General features: G+C 42.2%; 4 protein-coding genes across 5 annotated transcripts in view; 2 read left to right on the top strand and 2 right to left on the bottom strand.

Moving 5' to 3' along the window:
• Positions 1-2,654: 2,654 nt before the first annotated feature.
• Positions 2,655-5,972, bottom strand: LOC107194159. The gene is made up of 4 exons (XM_015583731.1): positions 5,803-5,972; positions 4,486-4,702; positions 4,021-4,176; positions 2,655-2,786 (listed from the first exon to the last, which is right to left on the bottom strand). Exons 1-4 carry the CDS (start codon positions 5,970-5,972, stop codon positions 2,655-2,657), a joined length of 675 nt encoding a protein of 224 aa, XP_015439217.1.
• Positions 5,973-7,835: 1,863 nt separating this feature from the next.
• LOC107194150 (glutamyl aminopeptidase-like) lies at positions 7,836-14,580 on the bottom strand. Its single transcript, XM_015583719.1, has 16 exons — positions 14,344-14,580; positions 13,971-14,224; positions 13,745-13,892; positions 13,396-13,666; positions 13,045-13,313; positions 12,835-12,969; positions 11,246-11,523; positions 11,072-11,160; positions 10,863-10,990; positions 10,568-10,771; positions 10,420-10,499; positions 9,608-9,756; positions 8,904-9,042; positions 8,288-8,401; positions 8,072-8,180; positions 7,836-7,985 (listed from the first exon to the last, which is right to left on the bottom strand). The coding sequence occupies exons 1-16, from the start codon at positions 14,578-14,580 to the stop codon at positions 7,836-7,838; spliced, it is 2,754 nt and encodes a 917-aa protein (XP_015439205.1).
• Positions 14,581-15,202: 622 nt separating this feature from the next.
• On the top strand, positions 15,203-16,213 carry LOC107194139 (glutathione S-transferase-like). The gene is made up of 5 exons (XM_015583708.1): positions 15,203-15,232; positions 15,352-15,500; positions 15,580-15,747; positions 15,874-16,019; positions 16,082-16,213. Exons 2-5 carry the CDS (start codon positions 15,362-15,364, stop codon positions 16,211-16,213), a joined length of 585 nt encoding a protein of 194 aa, XP_015439194.1. The 5' UTR covers positions 15,203-15,232; positions 15,352-15,361.
• An 867-nt stretch (positions 16,214-17,080) lies between these two features.
• The window catches only part of LOC107194596 (serine/threonine-protein phosphatase 2B catalytic subunit 3-like), a 218,758-nt gene continuing 210,631 nt past the window's right edge, over positions 17,081-25,207 (top strand). For both annotated transcript variants that reach the window (XM_015584280.1, XM_015584287.1), the window contains exon 1: positions 17,081-17,940. In XM_015584280.1, coding sequence (XP_015439766.1) covers positions 17,889-17,940 — 52 coding nt within the window. In that variant the 5' untranslated portion in view covers positions 17,081-17,888. The remainder of the gene's footprint in view (positions 17,941-25,207) is intronic.

Here is a 25,207-nt window from a genome sequence, read left to right as displayed (position 1 = left end):
ACAGTTGACATTCTTGCCTGTATACTGTCTGTACTCGAAACACTTTAGCATCTCCTCGATGAAAGTGAAACGGGATTTGTCAATTCTGGTAATCACACCAGGCCGTTGTTTCGTTCTCAACAGATGATGAAGCTGCAACCACAACAAATTATGAATTAGTTTCAGCAAGCTTCGATTGAAAATTCATTCGAACTCGAGAATACACAGGGTAAGTCAATACGAACTACTATCTAAAATAACTCGTTACCTATTGATTGTATCAGAAAACGGTTCAAATTTCATTGCGTAGCATTTTAAAGGATACATCGAATGGGTAAACTTTGATTTTTTTATACCTTATTTCCTTTAAGATATTAAGGCCATCTTGAATGTTTTCAAGGTTAGTGCATCTTTTCTTAATTCCACGTTGTCGTCGATAGAAGGACTAATTTAGCAACCTATAGCATGATGGTATTAAAAAAAAGATACATTGACCTCGAAAAAATTCGAGGTCACCTTCATATCTAAAAAGAAATAAGATAAAAAAATTAAATTGTATCCATCCCATGCGTCCCTTAAAATACTATATAATTAATTAAAATGTTTTTTGATACAACCAGCAGGTAATTAATTATTTTAGATGGTAGCTCTTATTGACACACTCTGTACATGTATACCTTGAACAGAATGAAGAGAATCCATTGCATCGATTCACACTCTATCACACGTTCAATGTGCTCGATTTCGTACCGCCTGAATCTGTAACAAAAGAAATTAACAAATTCAGGAAATTTTTTTATTCTTTTTTACCTATACTGACTTCTTCATATTCTCCACAGTTTCGCCGTTCTTCGTGTAAACGTTCGCCAGCCATCGTCGCATCTTCGGTATATCGAGGACCGTTTTCCTGACCCAATAACCCCGCCAGATCGCCTGGATCCTCGTCGCCATTCGATCGTAATAATCCTGCCACATCTGATGAACACGCTCGACCAGGTATCGATCGGCGAAAATACGGACACAATAACCGCGCCAATGCCGTTGAATGGTGATCGCGCTCTTGTGTAGCAACCGGAGATGGTTACGGGTCAGGATACCACGAATCCACGCCTAGAACGTGAAACCGTGCTACGATACTACGTGAGTTTGTTGTACGATATAACGTAATAAAATTGATTAATAAGGTTACATCCACACGATCGAACATTTGATTAATCTTTTATGATATAAAGCGTTTTACTTTTGAGTCCAGAGTAGCATTACAATTTAATAAAACTTGTATACTTGTGATCATTATAAGATAAATATAATTTTCAGTTTTCTGTTTTTTCTTTTATACTGTAACTGGTTAACTGTAAAAAATGGTTTACAAGCCCCTTAATTCGCCCCTGCAACTCGACTATTTTTTTATATTGTTCTTCCCCTATACAGGTTGTCATGTAACTGGTGGTACAAACGGGTGATGGGTGATTCTATGTGAAAAAGTAAGTCGAAAATATACAATAAAATTTGTTCATACGAGCACTCATTGTCGAGAAAATCGAGTTTGAATATTAATCCGAACCGCATATGTATGTATTCGTCATGGTAGCAAGTAGAAACGGAATCCAATGAACAGACAAGCCAGCAAAGTCCTATTCAATTGCACGCCTATGTAATAGATTTTTTAAGTCGATTTTCTCGAAAACGAAGCTTCAAATGAAAACAATTTTATTCTACATTTTCCTCTTATTTTTTCACGTAGAAGCACCCCCTGCCTGATTGTACCATCAGTTACACGACACCCTGTGTAATTCTTCTAGATGTTAATTTTTAGTCTATTAATTAAGTAAATTACTAGAATCCTAAGTATTTGTCCAATGGCTAAGGAACAATTTTTTTCCACGTAGAGATTTTAACGCACGAAGGGAAGTTAGGCGCGTAAGTTTGAAACGCGCTAGATCGAGTAAGACGCGAGTCGGTTGTCGCGATCTTGACCTTGAATAATCGACGTCTCGGAGAACAGCAATCGTTACGACACTCGAGGCTTTATCGTCAACGAACCTTCAATCGCGCTCGGATGAGAACGATAACATTCGCAGAGAGAATTCGAACCTAGGGGTTATCGCTCGTGCTTTCACCGCGCGCTCAGGATCTCGTAAGTCACTCCCGATCTATTCCCGATTTTCTCCTCGAGTTGGTTATTAACCTGTATTTTCCGAGCGGCGATAAAATGCTCGCGTCTGATCGATTCGGCGAGATCGTCTCGCAGTTTGATTTCCTCTTGAAGCTCGATGAGATCCGTCGTGAATCGCAAAACCGAAACCATCGTTGGAAATTCATGCGATCCAAAGACCGTACGATCGTGATTTCGAGGCTCTTCGACGCTTCAGATACACCTTCGCAGTGAAAATGCCGAGAGAACTTCTGTCGATATTCAAACCCGATTTCGACCTCGATTACTCGATGTGGTTTCTTCAGATAAATGATTGAAAATCGTGTTATAGTATGTAAAGTTATTTTAATGGACGAACAAATACTTGTCTCTGCGAAGTTGGGAATTCAATAGAAACGACAATAAATAATTTATTTCCTCGTACATCTCGTAGAACGTATCGATTACACGTCTCGCACACGCGACTCGTTCGAACGTCCGTTCTCCGATGTGTCTGTGCACGATGGAAGAGGCTCCGCAGTCAGAGAATCCCGATGTAAAGCAGAAAAGCGAAGAGCGACGTGGACACGAACATCATGATCGCAGCTGCTGTCGCGACCATCACGTTTTTCTTCTTACGTGTGGCCCGCATCACGTTGAAGTCCTTTCGGGACTGTACAAAGTAAGTTACGACCAGCAATTAATTAGTGACAATTACTCGGTAGTCTGACAGAAGTACCTACTGTAAATTAGATAATATTAACTATTTCTTCCACAGTAATGTCGACGGACTAACTTTTCTCGAAACTTTCCGTTGGATCATCAACAAAATATAGAGGTAATTAATCAAGATAATTGAAAAGCCTTATACATAATATCACTCATTTGCTGCAATAACGAAATAACTGAAATATCACGATTTTAGGGAAAAGGGAGTTCAAATATTCGGATCGTTATAATTTTCTGCGAACATCATATTTAAAGTGACTGTCCTGACGTGGAAAGTTTACGAAGCTCAATTACAGGATTTGACCGATAAAAAATGCAGACAACCGTTCTTTCTATAGAGATGGTGGTCTAAATATGGGCTAGTTGAAAGTATAGGGTCATGTTAGATGCTTCACCCTAGGGGGTAATAGTTTGAAACTGCGACTCAAGAAAAAAAGATGCTTATTTTAATTCGTTGACGCAAACATGTTGTAGATACATTGAAGTGTTACATCTGAAAAATCATCAACAGATTTTGCAATATGTTCTGAAGTAAAAGTGCTAGCCTGTATTTAGACCATCGCTTCAAACTTAGAAAAACTGCACATTTTGAGTTATGTCATTGTTGAAGCAAACGAGCGATACGTCGAACTGTAAAATGTCTCGTGTTTTCGCCATAGCAGAGCGATTATCTGGTCGCGAAAGTTTGTTGCCCAACGAAATTGGTTTCGTAGAATTCGGTGTCTCTGCACAGCGACGATAATTAAAAGCGAAAAAAACACGATCCAGTGGCATCGGCGGGCCTTGCGTTTTAGTAGGTTGTGACCCGCGTTAATCGTCCCTCGATATTGTCATAATTAATGGTTGTCCGATATCTTTTCAGCGTTTATAAATAAAGGAGCGTAATCTCGACTCGGTACCCCACGGGAATAAATAATGTCAATGGTACGCGATGGGGTCGTATTCGCAATATGCGAGAGCACGCGGTGTGAATTTGTTATTCAATGAAAACTCTCTCCCCATCCTTGTAATTCAACAATGAATATCCTGTGGAAATATGGGTTACTAAAACGATCGATAAGAACCGTTCCAGGAATTGAAAAATGAAAAACCATACGGTTTGTCTGTTAACGAATTCGAATTTCCAAGGGGGATGATCTTGTATCGATCGGACAAGGGATATGTAGGATCGATCGTACCATGATTTGCAAGCTCTGAGTCTTACGGACCAGCTCTTCCAGCCTTTGGCCCCTGTCGATCAGCTTCTGAACACCATCCATCAAAGCCTTTCGTATTTCCGCCAGTTCTCCCTCAAGCTTCGGAATTAGATCGATCTCCTGCTGATTGTACTCCTCCTGAAAACGGTACTCGTTTAATCCACCAAGGTTTAGTCCAGACTTATTGGGTGTACAAATTAATTCGTGGCCTCCATAATTGACTGAAAATCGTCATTACTTTTCATCGAGAGGGGATTCGCCAGAGAAGTGAAGTAAATTTATAGACAAATGATGGGAAATATTTTCCAGACTAGACTGTATTTTGATCTTTTGTTGTTGTAAATAAACAAGAGATCTATGTATAGAAGGCCAAAGGAATTAATTTATGCACCCAATAGCCTCCGAGCAGGCTGAATTAAATCGATCGATACAAGTTCTTGAACGCACCACTAACTTTCTCAGCGGTGTCGAGAGATCGATCACGGCGAGACTGGTCAGATCCCTAGAAAGATCGGCGAGAATCGGAAGTTCCCTGTACACACTCCGCAATTTTTCGAGAAACATCTGGGTACAGGACTCGAGGTTCGCGGCGGACGAAGGACATTCTGGCTTGGACGTTAGACAGGCGTAGTGTAACTCGCCGATCAACACGTGCACTGTGTACCTGGATGAGGGAGAATCTTTTATTTTAACAGATGATCCTGCTGTTAATTTATAATACACACCATCACACTTTCCATGCATACGAAATTTTCCGATATATAGAAACACTGAATCTTCTGTTCGTGCAAAATATTCAGACAAAGGGAGACCAGCCTTATTGATTAATGAGGTTAGTTGACTAACTCCCTTTAACTATTCTATTATAGAATAAATGGTGCTTTTATTCGCGATATTGACAAATACGAATGACTATCTCGCCTTTCAATGCTCGCCGTGACAGAAACTCGCGTGTTATATCAATGAGAATAAAAAATCTAAAAATATCAGAGACGAGTAAATATTTTTGTTCTGACTATTTATGAATGTCTGTCCATTTAGTACTGCATAATACTTTTTCATACATATTTTGTGGAAATGTGATGCATTGACTATAATTTACGGTAGTTCATTTTATCCGATGTTTTGATATTAACATGTTAAAATCTCGGTCGGGGTTACTTGATTAAGCATAGGTGGGATTATCCCCAGAGTCGGAATATGATACAGAATGCTTAGTATTTAATAAACTTTACAGTGATAGCGTTCGTAGATGGGCTCACAAAAACTGCATCAGCTCTAATATAGTGTGTTATGTGTGCATTATCTGTGACTCAAATTATGACTGGTAGGCCGATAATGGACCTAATCTTTCCTACAAATCATCATTTAGTTCGTTAGAATAAATATATACGAATAATTAAACGTTTAATTTTTTTTAGTACCAGTATTTTGTTCTTAAACATTTAAAAGTAAATGATTAGTCAACTAACCCCAGAATCTAAATATGACAAAAACTACAACCTAGGCTCAATTAAAGCGATTTTTAAAATTAGGCTTGTATACCTAAGTAAATATGTGAGCGTTTGGTATGCATCGAGTCAACAAAATATGAATGGTTCCTTTGTTATAATCAGACATGTTAAAAATTATTCAACTAGCCCTGGTCACCCCTACCCACTGAACCTTCCTCATTCGGCTCTACACGAATCACGAAGCTGAAGCACCGATTGTTCCGGCACCTATCGCGACAGTATTCACCGCAATCAAAGTGCAGGCTCTTACTTGCCCCGATCGAGGCTGATCTTATCGTTCTCCAGAGACTTCAAGCCGTCCACCGTGCTCAACGCTATTGCCCTGTAAGCTGGGTCCTTCTTGGCCGGATAATCCGCGACGATCTTACACCCGGACTTCTCCCAGAACGCTACCAACGCGTAATGCACCGTTTTGCTCATCCTCGACACTGGGTCCACGTTCACTGTCGTCCAAAAAAAAGAAAAAAAAAAACGCAAACACTCGCGTGATCGTTGTCGTACCTTTCGAAAATCCGTGATCATCTTTGGAACGTCCCACGACGAAGGAGCTTGCGCCATCAGGAGATACTCGGGATTGGTGTTTTTGGTCATCTTCTTACCTTATCGGGTCGTTCACAGTGCTGTTAGATTCAACTGCCACGAGTCTGCGACGGATCCCTGGCGCCGTGTACCCGTCCGAAAATCGACGCTCGTCGACTTCGGCGAACGATGATGCTGGTGGAGCACTCACGTCGCGAAACACGGAGGATCATTCGAGAACGGATGACGGGGCGTCTGTATCAGTTTTGAGAGGCAGAGGCTTAAGGCAAACGCGGCGGTCGTCGGGTGTTTACCAGGGCCAGCCGCTAGTATCGGCAATGAGAAATGAAAGAAATGTTTTCGATAATACCGATAACGACGCCGCTGCGCTGGTCGCTTGCGACTCGTTCGAGCGCCCCTTCTTCGCGACGATTACGTTCCGTACCGATATCTCGTCATTGTTTAACGTACGTTACGGATTCTTCTGTTTTTCTTTTTCTTTTGGTTTCGCTCGGAGACACAGACGACGACGGTGGGCTAAACCCGTTCACCGATTAGATAATAATTTGATGGTAACACATCTGTTTTTTTATCACACGGGCATCATACCGGTTAATCTGACGGCTTTAAATATGGCAGACGATTTGTGGGATAATCCATGGTTCGAATGATCTTCACTTATTTGGAAGACAGACTTTTGATTATTTTGTTTGACGCTAAAAATTTACCGATCCTTCAAAAAAGCAGGAATTAGCACGGTAAAACCGGTCATTTGAACGGTCGTGGCAGGCTTAGTGTTAAATTAGTGGTAGATTATTCATCATCTACAATCAATCCCATTCATTGGGGATTCTTGGACGTTTACAAACGTTGAATAGTTCTTATTGTTAATTGGACTATTACTCGGCGATTTCCGTTTACTTCTTCGCCGGGTAAACGCATCAATGAATGAACACTTAAGGGATTTTGTAACTATTAAAGTCGTATTTTAAATGATATTAATTTTAATACATTTTTGGGCTTATGAAAATTAGATTTTTTAGTATCTATACCGGTTTTTGTAACGTATAAATTTCAATTTGAAAAATTTATATAATCAATTACATAAATTTATATGAAAGAATGCAGATATCATTAGTGAATGAATAATATAAAAAAATTGAATATAAAACAAGGAATTGACAAAGTCAATATTTAATCATTTGTTTATTTTAATAACTTAATTTACTCGTTTTTATGTATAATGTTCATCTAATGGTGCATTCATCCTACTCAACATCTGTGAACTTGTTCTCACGCATTATTAATTCCATTCAGTAAGTTTTGTGCTACTAACTTCTGTGCACATATTTCTACCCTTTCTGTACAATCGGTATTCTAAAATCTTAGTAGCATCTATAAATTTCTTTCGTTGAGCTTCATATTCACGATAATCAATATTACGTACACATGCTATTCGTTGAAGACAATGTAACAAGTACATTGCAATCGCATCATTACGTAAATATGACAGTGTGGTTTCAGATTCACGCGACAAGCCGACGATATCGACGGCGTATCTACGTAAAGATCGTAGAACAGCAATCTACCCTGTTGATCGCGACTCGTCAATGACTCGATTAACGGTGCTCTGTAATATTCACTCGAATTCTTTCGTTATATAAACATTTCTCGCCAATACCTCGGCCGAACTTCGAAAAAAAAAGTTCGAATTGGATCCGTGGTCCAGGCGTTCAACTCGCCTCGATTGGAAACCAGAGACGTTTAGTCGAATCCATTGGTCGTCAGCCATCGTTCGATGTTTTGCATGTTCGTTTTCAGCCAATTGATGTTGTTTTCAATTTCTTCGATGGCGTTCCTCTTGGCGCTTTCGGTCACGCCGAGATCGGGGTGTCGCAGAAAGAATCGTCTCGCCTGGAATGAAAATTTCTTTTTTTCACGCGTTTAATCACACGAGTTCGTTGGCCGTTCTTGGGCCTGGTTAGAAGATAAGGTATCACCTCGTGCAACATTTCGTGATCTTTGAACAACGAGACGATCATGACGATCGCGTTGCCTAGGGTGTAACCATTCGCGGTGTACATTTTGGCCAGGCTGTCCCACTGGGATCTACGAGATGATCGATTAATTATTACGACAATCCAATGATCAGAATGATTATAGGAATGTTTAATCACGAATATCGTTGTAGGATCGAATTCCTGGAACGCTCGTACCGTACGAAATTCCAGACTACGTCCAGCCCAACGGGAGTGGACGCCATTTTGATCAACAATTGGGCGAAGTCCTGCTTGCGAATGAAAGTTTCGTTGGTCGCCTGGCGAAGGTATCTAAAATGTGCGAACGCATATTAATAAGAAATCCACCAAGGTACATACATATACCTTTCTCACTTCCTCGTACACAACCTTCTATTCTGCGCGTATTTACGTGGTGCGTAAATATTCACGGTTCGCTGCTTCGAAAGGACGAAGTACGTAAAAGTTATAATAAACAGCTCAAGAAGGTCGAGGCTTTCCGCGCTGGCCTACGTCTATTTTTAACAACTAATAATCTATCCGCGGTGTATTACGACAGTGTAAGGATGCAATGAAAGAAAATTTACGACGGATAAATTCATCGACGAACGAATAATAATGTTTTATCTTCGTCGAAACGAAGGTTTCTCGAATAGGGTAGAAAAAAAAAAAAAGAAAAAGTAAGTAATAAAATAGATATCGATAAATGAGGTGAAACGTGCAGGGGGAACACGTAGAGGGGGAGATAATACGGACGTCGAATATTAATAGGCCAGGAGTAATTAGTTGACAATTGAATTGCACGTTGACGAACCGATTAAGGATGCCTTTATCTTGCACACCGGCCAGACCGATCATCAAGCGATCCCTTTCCTGAACGTTGGTCTCCCTTGCGAGTAACCGCGACATGCTCTCAAATATTGATCCAACGTCGCTGGTCTGCGTGGCGAGGCCTATTGTGGCGGTATTGTATCGTGAATAATAAAGGCTCGTGAAAAAATATTACGTGTGTGAATTAGTTTCGAGGGTTCTGTCAAAAGAAGACTCCAACTGTAGGTTTTAGTGAACCAATTCGAATTATACCAATCGCATCTCAATGCTTTAACATCTATGCTTATTTTTTTATTGGTGTTACAAGCAACAGACGTGTAAACAATCACATTTTTAAGTCCTCGCTGGAGCAACAATAAGGAACTTTTTGTTGGATGTTCCATGATTCTTGAAACAATAGTCGCCGCTTGTTGTCGAATGTTTCAAAGCAACAAATGTAGCTTTGACACAAAACCCAATTGTTCTTAGATTATGTTGTTCGAGTGCAGAAAAAATGTTTCTGTACGATGATATTCGTTGGAACTGTTTTGGAATATGCAGCAATAAGGGTCGATAGGATATTCCTCGTTGTTGCTTCAGTGTGGGCATAGCTTTAGACGCATTGAAATGAACCTTCCAAAAAAGCATTTCCTTTCACATTTATGAAAAACACTCGCAATATTTATGTAAGAAAATTTTTTCTCTTACCGAATGTGTAGACGATAGAGCGGATATCGGCTGGTAGCGGTTCCGCGGCGTTGTTCTCCAAAAAGTTCATCAGCTTCCGCCTGGCCGTTTCCAGGCAGTGTTTCTGACCAACGCTGCAGGCAGCGTGCAGTATCAGCACGCCGAGTTCTCTTGAAACGAATGGAAATATACCTCTCCCTAATTGACGCTTCACTTTTATCGATATGTTCATCTTTAAATCGAAATTCTCGTAATGTTCTACCTCTAACGCCTAGTAATCTGTTCGACGAATCACGATGCAAAATCGAAATGGGTTTGATATTTTCGGTACGAATATAATGTGTACTATATTATAATAATGTGTTCAACTAATGATGCTGTTCATATGTTGGTTAATCCGTAGGGAACCGATTATCATTGGATCCATCGCGGTCACCGCGTTAATCCCTTCGCTATTAATCGATCGACACGTAGCACAGATAGACGAAAATTCGTCTGTTCGTATTGATATTTCTGTATATAATAACACTGACGTTTCACACAACCGAAAACAATTGGAGGATCGCTATCGTCCGGGGTTTTATTGCTCTATCTAGTCCAAGGAAACGAAACAATTTCCTCAGCCTAGAATACCTTTGCCTAATTTCGATTCCATAACTAAATTTCCAGGAATTATACTTGGTATTTACCCTAACTCTTTTGTACAGTATATTTATTCACACAGAATTCTAACAATATTTTCTTGACCTTCAGATAGCGAAAGAGTGAGTCTAATATTTCAATTTAATCATCGATATTGAGATCGATTTCGATCGATCGAAACTTGGACTAACCTGTTAACGAACGACTTTTCCACTACAACCCGCCATCCGACTCGATGATAAATTTTCTCGACAAGGTTTCGGGCATACGACTAAAAGTATCACCATGAATTATACACAAACTCTTGGTAAATACACTGCAGTCGATGAATCACAATACCTGAAACCGAGCGTGCACACGCGTCTTGCCTAGTAATCTGTTCATTTGTCCGAACCAGTCACTGGCCACGGCCCATGGCTGATAATGTGTTTCATTCACAAGATAAACGGTCAAGTTCATGACCGCGGAGTAATTCAAATCCGCCGCGTCCGCTAGAAGAAAGGCATCGTGCAGAAGGTCTGCCCTATCGATAGGGCTTAACACCTGTGGTAGACAGGATTTAACGATAATTAACAATATCAATCACATCTAACAACCGTACGGAACTGTCCATATCTTCAGAATTCTTACTTACCTGATGGTCGCTCTTCAATAAATTGCTGAACGTGTTCCAAGCATCCTCTGTGTAATTCACAATGTAATACCCGATCGATCTGTGATTCAGCTTAATCCAATCTACCTTCTTCTCAAGAGTCAGTTCCACTGTAATCACATTAATTTAACCACAGTCGGAATTGGCTGGAACCAACCGTTTTTCCCAGTTCGAATCCGGAATTATATTACCGCAAGAAAAGTTCCCGAGGAACCAGTCGAACTTCACTCCGTCCCTCCTGCTCGTTATGTATTTCACGGGAATGGTCCAACTTCCGTCGCTACAAACGAAGAAACGACCGTGGTCACCCATGTGGATTTCATATATTTTGCCGTAAACAAGATCGTTTTAACGTGTATACGTACTCGAGGGTCTCGTGAAATTTCTTGCTCACCGCGAACCGTCGTTGCGAGAGCCGGAAAACGACGTTATCGCGACGCACGTCGATCATCGGGAACCCGGGAGTTTTGGTCCATCGGCTCATGAAATCGCCGATATCGATGTTGCTGCTGTTCCGGAGAACTTCGAACAGGTCGCGGGAGTCAGCGTTACGGAACTGATATCTCGTCAGGTAATCCCTGACCCCGCGAACGAACTTCGTGTTGCCGATCGCGTCCTCCAGCATTCTGATCACGGCTGCCGCCTGGCGTTTAACGAGGATCTATGTCATGTACGGGTCATTCCACGCGAAATCGAACACTTTTTAGAGCAATAATATATAAACGTATCTTGAAGGACTTTTGAAAATTTGTTGATTTTACGGCTGTTTGAAATTTAGGGTCTACCTTTTTTCAATAAATCATAACTATTGAACTAACGAACTGATCAAAATTAGCTTTGCGGATACTTACAGTGCAGACATAAGAGTACCAAATAAAAATGATTTCATTTAAAACAGATATTTTTTAACCATTTATTGTGCAATTGTTTTAAATAGATACCCTGTTTTTATACGGGGGAACTATTTAAACATTTAGAAAAAATGAGGATATAGCCCCATTTGTCCTCTTTATGAACATATCTGGACACTTTAAAATTGCCTGTATGAAAATTAATTGAAGTGAACGCTGCGTCGAATTACACCTGCTCGGCCGGACAAACCATATTGTACCACAGACGAGATATAAGAATAGACCTAACATCTTATGGGACTTGGTGTCCCACGAAAATCACGTTGGTTAGAGCCCACTTCTCCATAAAAGTTTCCGATTTCAGGAATTACATTCGACACCGTCTAGACTAGCAAGGAATGGAATTCTGAAATGGTACGGGGGCTCCTGAAGCTCCCGAAACATGGGACAGAAAATTACATTGCATGTTATGTCTATCGTTATATCTCGTCTGTGGTGGTACTAGGCTAGCCGGTACGGCTCGGCCGGTCGAGTCGATGGGTTTCGACGCAGCGTTAACTTCAATTAGTTTTCATATGGTCAATTGTAAAATCTCCACATTTTTTAAAATTCTTCCATAAAGAGGACAATTAGGACTGCATCCTCAATTTTTTTTAAATTTTCCAATTGGGCCCTACTATTATGAAATGGCATTTCTTTAAAGGAATTACAAAATAAATGGTAAAAAAAAATTTCTTCTATCTGAAATACTTTTGAGTAGGTACTGTTATGTCTCCACTGTAAGCAGTCGCAAAGCTGATTTTGATCAGTTCGTTAGTTCAATAATTATGATTTATTGAAGAAAGGTTGACCCTAAATTTTGAACAGCTGTAAAATCAACAATTTTTAACATTTTCAAAATTCTGCGAGATACGTTTATATATCACTAAAAACTAAAACATATCCAAATTTGATCAAAGTCCGTAATAATGCTCCAAAAAGTGTCCGATTTCGCGTGGAATGATCCGTACACATCCGTGGCGCTCTGCGATTCTAATCCGTGAATGTCGTCGATGTGAACCAACCGACTGGAGAACGTAATTGAACAATATGGGACCGTATACCTTGTGGTACGATAGTCGATCGAACATTTCTTCGATTTCTTCGGGATCTTCGACGCGTTTGACGATAGGACGGGCTCGGGTTTTGCCGTCGTGTCTCATGGCTACGTACTTAGTATGCAACGGAAAGGAATCTATCTAATAAAAGAAAAGAAATTCTCAGATTCTCCGACAGACACAGTTGTGTGTATTAAGTGACTTGCGGTGGTTGACCAGATTCCATTCGGGGAACACAAAGTCGATCGCCATGTGCTCCATGTATGTCGCGAATCCCTCGTTCAGCCATAGATCGTTCCACCATCTCATGGTGACCAGATTACCGAACCACATGTGCGCTAACTCGTGGGCCACAGTCCAGCTGACACTCCTTGTGTTCAGGTAAGAACTGTCGTTCCCGTTGTGGAGCAGCTCGGTTTCCCTGAACGTGATTAGACCCCAGTTCTCCATAGCGCCAGCGTTGAAATCGGGAACGCCGATCAAGTCTTGATACACCAACGCGTATTCACAACAGATTGAATTTATTTATTACACGCAAAAGTAAATTAAATTTGACCCGTAATTTACCTAGTTTCGGTAGAGGATAATCGACGCCAAAAATGGTTAAATAGTATTCCATCACTTGGACCGCTGTATCTAACGCGAATCTCGTTTTGTTTTTGTACATAGGTCTCACGCAAACATTTACTGGAATGTTGCTACCGTTTAAGATCGTTAGGGTCGATTCGAGACACTCGAAATCACTGACGATAAAGGCAACGAGGTAAGTGGACATTGGTGGCGAAGGATCGAAGAACGTCACTGTCGAGGACTTGTCGTCTTTAATTGTTTCTGATTTCTGTAATAAAATGAGACACGAATGATTCCTCGAGGGTCCGTATTTTGCGTATTTGTTTCTTTCTTTTTGTTGACATACTGTGACTGGCATGTTCGATAACGCGTGGTAAAACGGTTTCTCTGTATAAAGAAGACGGATGTGGAATGTGGACTTGAAGCTCGGTTCGTCGAAGCAAGGGAACGCGTTCCTCGCGTAAAATGGTTCAAACTGTGTTACTGCTAATTTTCTGCTTAACGTCGACAATAAAACTGTATTAATATCTGAGAAATTATTCACTAAGAAAGATTAGAGATTCGCTTATCACCTGACGGACTCGTTAAGATCGGTATATTTGCTTAAGTAAAAACCATAGACTTTCCCCTTCAAACTTCCAGTAAAATTCATTCTTAAAAAATATTCCGCCGCTGAGATGACACGAAACGTCTCGATCACCAACATTCCATGCTTGTCTACCGGGGACACAGACTTTATCGGAATTTCCGTCTTCGATCTTTGGGAATATAACTTCGTCGATAGAATGGTTAAATTGCTTGAGTGTAATACGATATGACTTCGAGCCTTTTACGATAGTAAATGCTATTAGACACTTTCTTAGTACGGTATACTTAAAAATGTAAGGGTACAATTTAATGGAATTTAGTGGGTAGAAATGGCTTTCCTCTATTGAAATGACTAACATATAATACTTCGATGTCGATACGAACGGAACCGTGGAACTCGTCTTTTCGAAAATCTGGTGAGATCGCGATCACGTAGTTACTGGGTACCACATCTTCTGATAGTCGTTTATCGATGTCCATGGACCCGTTGCGATACTGAGCCAAATTATTTTTAGACGGTTCGCCGTTGGTCTCACGGAAATCCTTCGGCTTCATTAAGACTATAGTAATTAAGATAAATCGCCAGTTCCTCATTCTCCTTTTTCGGAACAAAGATTCTCTGTTTCGGCGACCGGGGGGCACCTTATCTCGTCGTGTCACCAGGCCCTCGGTGGATAAAAATGGGTCTTTATTTGCCGAAGACCTCACGACGTGGCCTTGATTAAAAGTTTCTAATTAAATGTGACGTGGCATTATGATAAGGAGGTTTGGTTAACAGCTTCGAAGTTGTAATCTTCCACACGAAAGAAACGACTGCATACTTCAGTGAGATAAAATCAGTCTGAAGCGATGCAGACTCGATGAATCGTTATCGATGATGATTATACAATTCTCTGACACGAAGAAATAATTAGAATTGACAGTTCGATTCTATTGGTTTGTTAATTCCACGAGAAATGTGTGTATCCCTGAATGAGTTACGTTGAAGAATTACCGGTTTCTTGGCAGACAGTGCCATTCACAATCAGAGGCGAAAGTGGACAGAAGAGTGGGCAAGGAGTGAGCTGCCTCAGAGCGGAACACCAATCAGAGGCTTCACGATGCCTCGTAGACAAAGAGGGTCTTTCAGATAAGATGAAGAAGGTTCACTGGATGGTAGAAGGGGAAATACATGACTACCCACCTAACCTTGAAAAACGGTTAGTCTCCAGTGAATGTTGTTCATTGCACTCGACTCTACAGTAAAGTAAGTTCATATGCGGTAGCCTGCACGTGCCAAAACAATTAAAAGACAATATACGTTATATGTGAAAACAGTGTAGTAGTTGTATTATTGACTATGTTATGTGACATTATATTTTTCAGATCGGCAAAGATGACCGGATACAAATTGGTATACTTCAATGTGATGGGCCTGGCAGAACCCATACGATTTCTCCTCAGCTATGGCGGCATTGATTTCGAGGACGTCCGCTTGGATCATTCCTCCGCCGAGTGGGTCAATCTGAAGCCAAGTAATTATGCAATAATTCGTGCTTCGTTATTATTTTACCGATGGACTGACGATTTCTAACACGAACCAAAATTTTGTAGAGACCCCGTTCGGTCAGTTGCCCACGCTGGAAATCGACGGCAAAGTTTACTCGCAAACGTTGCCTATTTGCCAATACTTGGCCAAACAATTTAATCTGCGGGGGAAAACCGATTTGGACAACCTGCAAATCGATGCCATCGCGAACGCTCTTCACGACTTCAGGAGACGTAAATATTGATTTCTACGTCCGGCAAATTGATTCCTTTCTGCCGATGCGCGGCCGCAAATAATGCTAAATCCCGTTCAATTTCGTGCGAGTGTGATCGATAAGTTTTTTTGCTTTTTTTTTGCAGTCGTGATATCGTCCTACTATAGAGAAACAGATCCAATTCTGAAGGCTAAGAAAAAAACGGAAGTTTTCACGCAAGTGATACCGTCTTATCTGAAAAAATTGGAGGAACTGGCGAAGAACAATGGTGGATACTTATACGGAGGAGAAGTAGGTATTTCTTGTTCATAATTTGATTCAGAACAAAAATTAATTGCTTTATCGTTCATCAGTTGAGCTACGCGGACTTATTCTTCGTCGCTATTTCGGACGCGATAAACACTGCTTACGAATCTGACATTACAAAGGATATTCTTCCGAAAATCCAGGCGTGGGTGGAGAAAAGACCAAACTTGAAATTTTAATAATTGACGACATATCTTAAAAGTATTTTCAGTATACTTTATACAAACGAATGCACGTGTGTATCATGCGAGTGTAACACTATGAAACTTCGACTTTTAACTTGATTAGTTAGATCTATTATATGTAATACTTCAATATATAAGAATAAATATCAAGAATCATTCAAATCTGGCGCTATTCCTGGAGATCACCTAACTTACCGACCGCTGTTTACATCGTAATCGGATTTTTCAATAAAAGGCGACTGGAAAAAGATACGAAAGCCTTTTCATTTCGATTACTCAAAGTATGATAAGAATTGAATTTGGAAATTAAATCTATTAAAAGAAAAAATATATTTAAATTGTGGGCATTGAAAGTTACAGGCGTTTCTGAACGAACAGTGACCTATTGACCTACTTGTGTCAAACAATCAATGCGTCCCTTTCACATGTATTTCTTTTGTCACCAGGTTATTGCTGGAGAAAAAGAGTAGGTATATATCGCGTCAAGCAGACTCAAAGTAGTGTAAATGCCACGAAATCGTGAAATATCGTCGATTGTCATCGGCGGTCAGTGGCGCCTTCGCACGGAGAGCGGGTGGCGGCAGCTGGTGGCGGCGCGGCCAATCCGCGGTCTCGAATGATTGCTGCGCGTCGAGGGCTGCGCGACCGTCTCGTAGCCGCGGAGCCGTCAGTGTGCGCGCCGCGGAGAGCTAGACAGACAGACATCTTGTAGTAGAATTTAGCGGCGTGGTGTTTTCGACCGTGGGTGTCGGTGTCACGGTTTCGTGTCGCGGTGCTCTTTAATTACGGTGTCGTCGCCGTCTTCGTCATCGTCGTCGTCGTCGTCGTCACCGCCGCCGCCGTCGTCTTTGTCGTTGTCGTCGTCGTCCGTTGTCGTCGTCCGTTGTAGTCGTCGTGACCGCTCTCCCTGTGCTCACGCCGAGCGATCGTTGTCGGTTGTCCTCCACCACGTCTGTATTAAAAGTCATCGGTCTGACGGCTGTCGTTTCACGGAGGTTCGATCGTGCAGCTCGGTGTTGGTGGTACCGTGGTCGCGAGACCCCGTCGTGCTGGCCGTGCAGCTCGCGTGGTCCAGCGATCCAGTTACTCGCCCCGCAAAAGGCGTTGGTGGTACCTTTCGTCGGGCAGAGGGAGCGAGAAAGAGCGAGAGACCAGAGAGAAGAAGAGAGAAGGAGTTACTACTGGTCGGTCAGCGGTGTGTCGTAAATACACGGGGAGCGAGAGGGACACGGCAGAATAATTTCTCACTCCGCAAACGCCCAATGAACAACGTTCCGGAGCCACCGATGTGCCGCACCGTGCGATAACTTCCGTCACCTCTCCGACCCCCGTCTCTCCTCCCTCCCCCACTCCGTGCGTGTGTATGTGTGTGTGCCGCGCCGGGCTCTCGAGGTGAAAATACCGCCCTCTCCTTCCACCCAACCCCCCGTTCGAGAGGAAGGTGCTACCTCGCGCGAGTAACTACGGCCAGTGGAAGAAGAAGGAAAAAAAAACGTAGCGACAGAGTGACACGCCGAGAGAAACAGAGAAAGGAGAGTGTCATAGAGAGAAAGAGAGAGAGAGAGAGAGAGTGAGACGATCCTGTGACCGGGGTAGAGGGAACAAGTGAAATAGAGAAGAGAAGGAGAGCGTGAGGCCGGCGCCCACCCGTCAACCATCCTGATACAGTATGACCTCGAACAACTCGCAGAAGCTCTCCACGACGGAACGAGTGATCAAAAGTAAGCTACCACGAAAATTTCTCTTTAAATCCGTGATCGTGGACGGTTATCCCTGCGTGTGCCGTATGCGCCTCTGGCCACCTTAGCTTATGATGCGTGTAGGTGTACGCAAGATCTTAACTTGTGTGCGCGTATGCGTGGCCCTGCGGCCTCGTCTTTTCCGGCCACCTCGGTCGGTATGTTAGTGCTCTCCGTATTTCTTGTCACAATTTTGTGCCCTCCCCCATCGCGTTACCCCCTCCCCTAACCGGCCCCCTGTCTTCATCGACATTCATGTTATCCCGAATTATCTGAAACGAACCTTGTCGAAACAGCAACGGAAAATATCCCTCCGAGAAAGTGTAGTACTTGTAGGCGCGTCAAAACACGTCGCGTGTCGTACAGGATTGATTTTCTTCGTAGCTTCGCGGCGCCATTGCTATCGACCTGCCAGCATTCTCACTGACCCTCCGAACCACGCTTTTCCACCCTAATCTAGTCTACATGATCTTCGGTGCTCGTGCACGGAATTTTATAAAGGGGACCATAGAATTCCCCGTAGCGGCAGCTGTTCGTAGCGTACCAGCATCCTATCTTCTATCCCTCCCCCCCCTCCCCGCGACGCCGCCACCGCGCAACCTAACCTAATTCGCGTTTTGCCCCATCAACCCCACCTCCCCCGCGCCATCTTCTCGTCTGCAGAACCGTACGTCTCGCGCGGTTAGCCCGGTTTCCACGAGGTCGAGGAACGGAATCGTCTCGAGGACGCGGCACGCCGCACTCGAGGATTTCGCGTCTGGACGTCGTCGTTCGGAACAGCTGACCGGCTCGCGTGTACGTACGTGCACTAATGCGTGTGCCCGATGTAAATACGCGTACCGTGTCCCAGGGAAGCGTCACCATTGCCGCCGACGTAGCTGTTTTTTCAGGGGCGTCGCGAACGAGATCTGATTTTTTTAAGGACAGATGGCATACTTTGGCCATTGACTTTTATCCCTCTGTTTTCATCCCCATTTTTTGTCGCGCTTTTTCTCCCCACGATCGTTATATTTTTTTTCCTTTCCAAGGACTAACTGATATCTCTGGCTATTTCTATCGGAGCGCGCAAAAAACACGACCAGATGAATGCGAACGCCGAATTCGTCGATGCTCCCTGTTAAAGCGATTGATCCACATTCGGGGTAAACTTGATATTCCAGAATTTTCAAGACACTAGTCTTTTTTTTTTAGCACGGACGTTGTTTCCGGTTCGTTGACCTGGTGCACAGGTTGTAAGGTCATGCCTGAACAGACTGACCATTCGAATATAGAATTAATTAGAATATTAAATACTGTCGTTCCTGATTTCGATGCTTGATGGATTTCCAGCGTTTATGTGTTCTACATTACAGAATAATTATTAAAATTCACTGACTTTCAGAGCACCTGGAATCTTTCATACCTACAATTCGCTACTTTCTGTAGACGAATAGAATAATTCGTAATCACCTGAAGTGCGAATCTCTATTCCCTTCTGTTAGAAACTCGAGGTACAAATTATTATCAGTTTCGGAAGTACACCCGAAATCTACCGTTCAAAGTCGTTAGTCGATTATGATTGTTCGTACAAGGGCGACGAGGAGAAAACATAATATTATTGTCGTTCTTCTCTGACTGTACGATAGAAACTGAGCCACGTACGCGTTGCTATGCGTGCGAGCAGGAGAGCTTGCTACGAAAGGGATAGCGAAAGAGAGGAAAAGAATCTCGGTACACCGCACTGGTCGGTTTTGAAAACGCCGGTCGTCGGCTGTAACCGTTCCATTAGAACAGTTCGTTGTAATCGTTCAATTAGAACAATTCCTCAAGAGAGATCGAGCTCCTTTTTGTACTTTTCGTTATTAATAAACTCACGAAGAAGTAACTTCGCCGGTTCATAAACTAATCTGCTCAACCGAACGAGCTTTGTAGTTCCTCAAGTATTAAAATCTCACTAAGCGAAATAATCACGTGTTACTACCTCATACCTATCCTAAATCTGTACCTTGGATCTTTTTAAAAGTCGTTTGCGCTCCAACTCGGTCTAACACCTTCCAATCGCAAAGTGATTTCAAAGATTTGGCCGATAGTTGTATTCGAACATTGGCAACAACTTCTCAGTTTGTTCTTCCACATAGACTCACCCCCTCGATTGTACAATTATTCATGGAAACTCCTATATTCTGAAACAGACAGTCCAGTGACATGTTGATATCTCCATGAACGGCTTTTGGGAGCTCAGAGTTGTTTACACGTTTCAAATTCATTCAGACAATGGTCTTGCGTTTTCTTTGGAGCGTATACACGTACAATAGCCCCGACCCTCACCGTATTTTGATTTCCATTTTACACGGGTGCACGCGTCAAGGCATTGTCTGGTGGCGTACGCCGATACACATACACACACAGGCATGCCCTTTTTAGCCTAGGAGGCGTGCTGACCCACATTGCTGCCCGAAAAGGGGAACTGGTTCAGGACGTACAGGTGGCAGAGGCACTCCGGGTCGTCGACCCTTATTGCGTGGCGCCCTCCGCGTGGTTTTTCTTGGCCCTGCCCGGTGCTGCCGAGGCACCTTTTTCCTCTCGCTTCTTATTCGTTATTCCTTCTGGTCGTAACCACTGCTTCTCGTGGTCCCGTTTGCGTTCGCCTTCGAATCTCCTCGTTGATAACCGAAACGCTCTCAGCGGCTTTAATAAATTATACGTAAGACTTTGCATGTCGATACACCGAGTGTCCAAGAATCGTGGACGTAAACTGTCAGATTTACTGGAGCATTTGTTACTGTTTTCAATCGAACTTTTTTTTTGTCAGACTCGTTCACAATGGAAACGCGTAGGGTGTCATGTAATTGGGAATAATACCATTATACGTCGATATACCAGGAGACTGGGAAATTATAAGTGCTCAGGTATCAATATATTGACGTTTGCCAATGTGGTTTTAACAATTTGTTTTCGTAAAACTTGCTGTTGGCACAAAAAATTGTTGAATCATAGCTATAAGTTTGGGTGGATATAAATTTGACGTACTTGTTATTTGGGCATCAACTTAGCAAGAGGTTTTTAATCAAATCTGCGAGTCAGAAGCCACACTTTGCAGTTTCGATCTGTTGAGTGTTTACAGGCTATAGAACTAAGATTCATTAGCCTTTTCTTAACTGTTTCACTGATGGTGTGCAGGGAATCAGCATTGTGTAGCTACATCTGATGTAAATATGATATATACAGGGTGTTCGTGAATTACCGCATCGAGAAGAATTGTGTCTCGATCGTAGTTGTAGTGGCCAGCGTTGGATTAAATTGAATAAAAATAGACGCGGCCCGCGGTCACGCGTGCGATCGCGAACTATCAACCACTGAATATAACTCATTGTCATGACGGGAATATCGTAATTTGGATTATCTCCAAGCTGTGGCTCGACGATTAACGATTTTTACGTCTGACGATCTACCTCGCGTTACTCAGACCCTGTATCCGTGCCCGAGCGGACAAATACGCGCGTTTATCTGTCGACGCGAGCTTTTTACTACGCGTTCTCCCCATCATTTCGCGCGTCCTAATGAACAGATCGTATCATCAGCTTTGTCTTAATCAACTCAAATTGGCTTTCGATATTGTTCCTTCCTCTCCCCCTTCCCCCAGCCATTTCGCGGCTGTTACACATTAATCTTGGGAGTCGGTTTAGTTACCCAATCCAATGTACGATTCTATCCTCCACGAGGGCCTGTTTCGTGAATTGTAAGATTAATCGTGCTCCGAGATCGTTATTCTCGGATGATAGTAGGGGTACTACTGCTCACTGAATTATTCCAGTTCGAACCCAGAGACTACATTCATAATGTATCTTGGCAGGAGATCTTGCATTGTCCTAGAAAGATTGTTTTAATTCGGAACTCCGAACACTTTGGGTTAAGAGGATTCGTATTAACTACACGGTGGGTCTTATCTTGGAAATTGTCGTTCTTGAATTAAACCGAATGATACAACGGTATTATAGTTCAATACCAGATACTCTATTCTTGGACGTAGCTTGTGTAATTAAGAGGATTTGTTTAAGCGCAGAAGGATTAATCCTACTCGGGAATGGGTCATATACCGTATTCTGGTATAGTAGAACCAGAACCGCTATTGTTCAATCTCCTTTTGTGTTTAAGGATCCAACAGCCACCCTCAGAGGGTTCTTATAAAATTAAAATACTTCGGTTAAGAGAGATTATTATACCTGCTGCGGGATTTTGGATTAATCGCACTTCAAAGTCGCTATTGTCCAATAGTACTAGCTGCAGATTACAATATTGCCCTCAGTTCAGTACAAAGGTCCAAAGGAAGCCCCATTGTGCTAGAGGGTAGATCGTATTTTAACCAAGACTGGCTATTCTGTGAATTTTGTACTATCAACCGATCAAACCTGAATGAATTTAGACGATGGATAATACATAGGTACTTATAGATCGAAAATTTTTCTCTTTGTTCTACGTGTCTTTGATCAAACTCACACCAAATGCGGTCATTTTATTTCTTCGACTTCATATTAGGTCGTACGATAGACGTTGGAGTAACATTCAATAATCTTTTTGAAATTTTGGGTGTGGCCACTGTGTGTACAATTCAATTTTGGATCAGCACGATTAGCACCACATACAATTTCCCACGCTGTACGAATATTGAAACAAAGTCTTTTTTATTCCCTCGAATGTATAATAAATAAAACTCAGCAAGTTTTTTTTATCATATCTTTTCTGAATTCTTCAATCAAAAAGTTCTTAAATACCGTCTTTCTTACGGGCCGTTAAATGGAAAAGGGGGCCTTGATTCCGGGCAAAAGAGAGTCGGAAAATTGCACGCGAAAGCGCGCGACCGCGGATGAAAACGGGCGGGTGTATACGTCGCGATGAAAACCGTTCGGATTATTTTAGAAGCTGACGACAGAACGAGCCGTCGTCAATTACGTCGCCGGCAACCACTTTCTCCCCCCGTGGACAATTACCGAATTTAAAAGGCATCGCGTTACACGGCTCCTCGCGTTACCGAGCTAATATTTTTCCAGTCTAATTGCGTCTCCAGTCAGTCGCCGACTACCAACGGGGTAACCACCATCCCCTCCCTCTTTCCCCGCACTTCGGCGATATTTCTGCACCTGCGGAGAAATTTATGCGCGTGCGTTTTCGCCCCGCGACCGCGCGAACAAGCGAAACACGCTTCGTGTTTCCCCGCGTGCTCGCGATTTTATCCGTGGCCCACCTCCCCCTTCCCCTCCCGGACACGTGCCGAACGATTGCCCCGATAATTGCCCGGTGACTGAATTACAGCCCCCGAAATTATGGGCGCGGCGTCGATTATCGGAGGGGATATTGTCTCTCCCTCGAACCCGGTTCCTCCTCACTTACACCCTCGCCTCTCCTACCTGTGTGTTTCTATCCTAATGTATTAAACAGACTAACGAATACTGTGCCATTCTATTAACTCCTTGGGCACATTTGACGACTGAGACTCGTCCTGCACTTGTTTCGAGTAAGTGCAAGATGACGAGTCTAACTCGACGTTCGAGTGGAGACAGTGTTTAACATGTACACTAAAGGCCAAATAAGACCATAACTGTGTCGCTCAGCTGGAATGATCACTAGAGGTCTCTGTAACATGGGTGATAGAATTTGTCATACACCGGGTGACAGTGAAGTATTTCTCAAGACATGAATACTTATGAATTGGCACGTTCGTACTTCACAGTCACCCGATGTATGGGGTATATAATGATGCTCAATTGTTTAAGACGTTGGTAACTAAGGTAACCGAGAGGAAAATGCGCAAACAAGACTGAAATTCGTCTTTTCGCAGTTATGGACTTATTTGACGTTTAGTGTACACTGTCGTGCAAACTCGGCTTCCGTTAGGGGAAAAAGTGGCGTAAGAGAAGGTCCTCGTACCACTTCGTGAATTTATTCCAGGTACTGAAATAGATGTTAAATCAAATGTTTGTTTGGCATAAATTTCTGTAATTTCCAATATCAAGTTGTAGGAGCATGGTAGGTGGCCCTTCCTCTATAACACTTTTTCCCCTAGTGGAAGCCGTGTTTGCTCGTAAGGGTACACTGACGTGCAAACCAGGGACTTCTATCGAAATGTAAAATGTAAATACCGGTATTTTAAATGGCCAAATAGCAACGATAGAGAACTGGCATTAAACGCTTTCAAAATGTTGAAATGTTCTTGTAAATCATTTATATGTCGTGTACTATAGACAATAATACAGAAAGAAGTGTTTTTTCGTAATGGGTAGATAATTTGGGAATGAAAGGATTACGTAAGCAGAGTGGCCGGAATTGTGTGTGCCAGTAGGACATTTTTCTTATTAAACCCCCTCCGCCCATTATGTCAAATTGCCACATTTTTCTCCTAAGAAATGATGTTATTCTGTTCATGTGCAGGTAACTTCATCCGAGGTTTCGTGACTTTTATTGTAAAGAATTTGCAAATTCAACTATTTATCTCTTCATTGTATTAATTTTTTTGCCACTGTGTCAACTTGACACCAAGGGACAAATTAAGTTGGGAAAATGACGGACAGATGAGGGTTAAAGGATCATACTAAATGATTTATACTTCAGTCAGTTTTGATTATTTTCATTTACTAAAAATGGTGAATATCTTTAAAATATATACAAATATGAGTGCGGAAGGCAGAGTATCAAAAAGTCTTATCGTTTCGTTTTTAAATAATCTCCCAGAAAAGGCTACAAAATGACATTCTAGAGTAGAATAACCCAGTTAACGACTTGTACCATAGGCAATTAGATTATTCAATCGGTTTTTTTTCAAGAGGTCTGAAAGTCAAGGTCGTTTTTTTTACTCCAGAATCGATAGTTAATGAGATTCGTGATCCTTCATGTTGTCAATACTATTAAAGATGTTGTTTTTCGGAACCTGTTCCTTAAAATCTATCCACTCGATATGTTTCTTTTTTTATACGATCGTTTGCGGAGAAGCTTAACGCAAACATTGTGTAATTTTTATTTTTAGACACTTCAGTCACTGAAAAAGAAAGTACCTCTCGAACGGACATATTTCGTGTATTTCTGTTATTGCTCGCGAGATCCGCGAGGAATGCGAACGAATTGCTCGGAGATTCTGGTGTCACTTCCGTTTCCATTCAAATAATACGCATCGAGGTAAATATTCCGATAAATCTCAGTGAGCTACGAAACTTTTCTCGGTCTCGGAAGTCTGATGAATTTCGAGCATCTTACCAGTGTCGAAGGAACAACGTTTAAG

The sequence above is a fragment of the Dufourea novaeangliae genome, unplaced genomic scaffold, assembly GCF_001272555.1.
Source record: "Dufourea novaeangliae isolate 0120121106 unplaced genomic scaffold, ASM127255v1 scaffold12, whole genome shotgun sequence".
Classification (NCBI taxonomy): Eukaryota; Metazoa; Arthropoda; class Insecta; order Hymenoptera; family Halictidae; genus Dufourea; species Dufourea novaeangliae.
Note: the sequence above shows the minus strand (reverse complement) of the source record. Positions and strands in the feature narration are given on the sequence as shown.

What these genes read in the sequence shown, in the direction of transcription:
- LOC107194159 (XM_015583731.1), bottom strand. Translation starts at nt 5,972, where the DNA reads ATGAGCAAAACGGTGCATTACGCGTTGGTAGCGTTCTGGGAGAAGTCC. An exon ending in CACCGCTGAGAAAGTTAGTG is followed by an intron (nt 4,177 to 4,485) that starts GTGCGTTCAAGA and finishes TACCGTTTTCAG; the next exon opens with GAGGAGTACAATCAGCAGGA. An exon ending in CTCAGAGCTTGCAAATCATG is followed by an intron (nt 2,787 to 4,020) that starts GTACGATCGATC and finishes TACTTTGTACAG; the next exon opens with TCCCGAAAGGACTTCAACGT.
- LOC107194150 (XM_015583719.1), bottom strand. Translation starts at nt 14,580, where the DNA reads ATGAGGAACTGGCGATTTATCTTAATTACTATAGTCTTAATGAAGCCG. An exon ending in TCGACATCGAAGTATTATAT is followed by an intron (nt 14,225 to 14,343) that starts GTTAGTCATTTC and finishes CTATCGTAAAAG; the next exon opens with GCTCGAAGTCATATCGTATT. An exon ending in CCTCGGGAACTTTTCTTGCG is followed by an intron (nt 10,991 to 11,071) that starts GTAATATAATTC and finishes ATGTGATTACAG; the next exon opens with TGGAACTGACTCTTGAGAAG.
- LOC107194139 (XM_015583708.1), top strand. Translation starts at nt 15,362, where the DNA reads ATGACCGGATACAAATTGGTATACTTCAATGTGATGGGCCTGGCAGAA. An exon ending in TCTTCACGACTTCAGGAGAC is followed by an intron (nt 15,748 to 15,873) that starts GTAAATATTGAT and finishes TTTTTTTTGCAG; the next exon opens with TCGTGATATCGTCCTACTAT. An exon ending in GATACTTATACGGAGGAGAA is followed by an intron (nt 16,020 to 16,081) that starts GTAGGTATTTCT and finishes ATCGTTCATCAG; the next exon opens with TTGAGCTACGCGGACTTATT.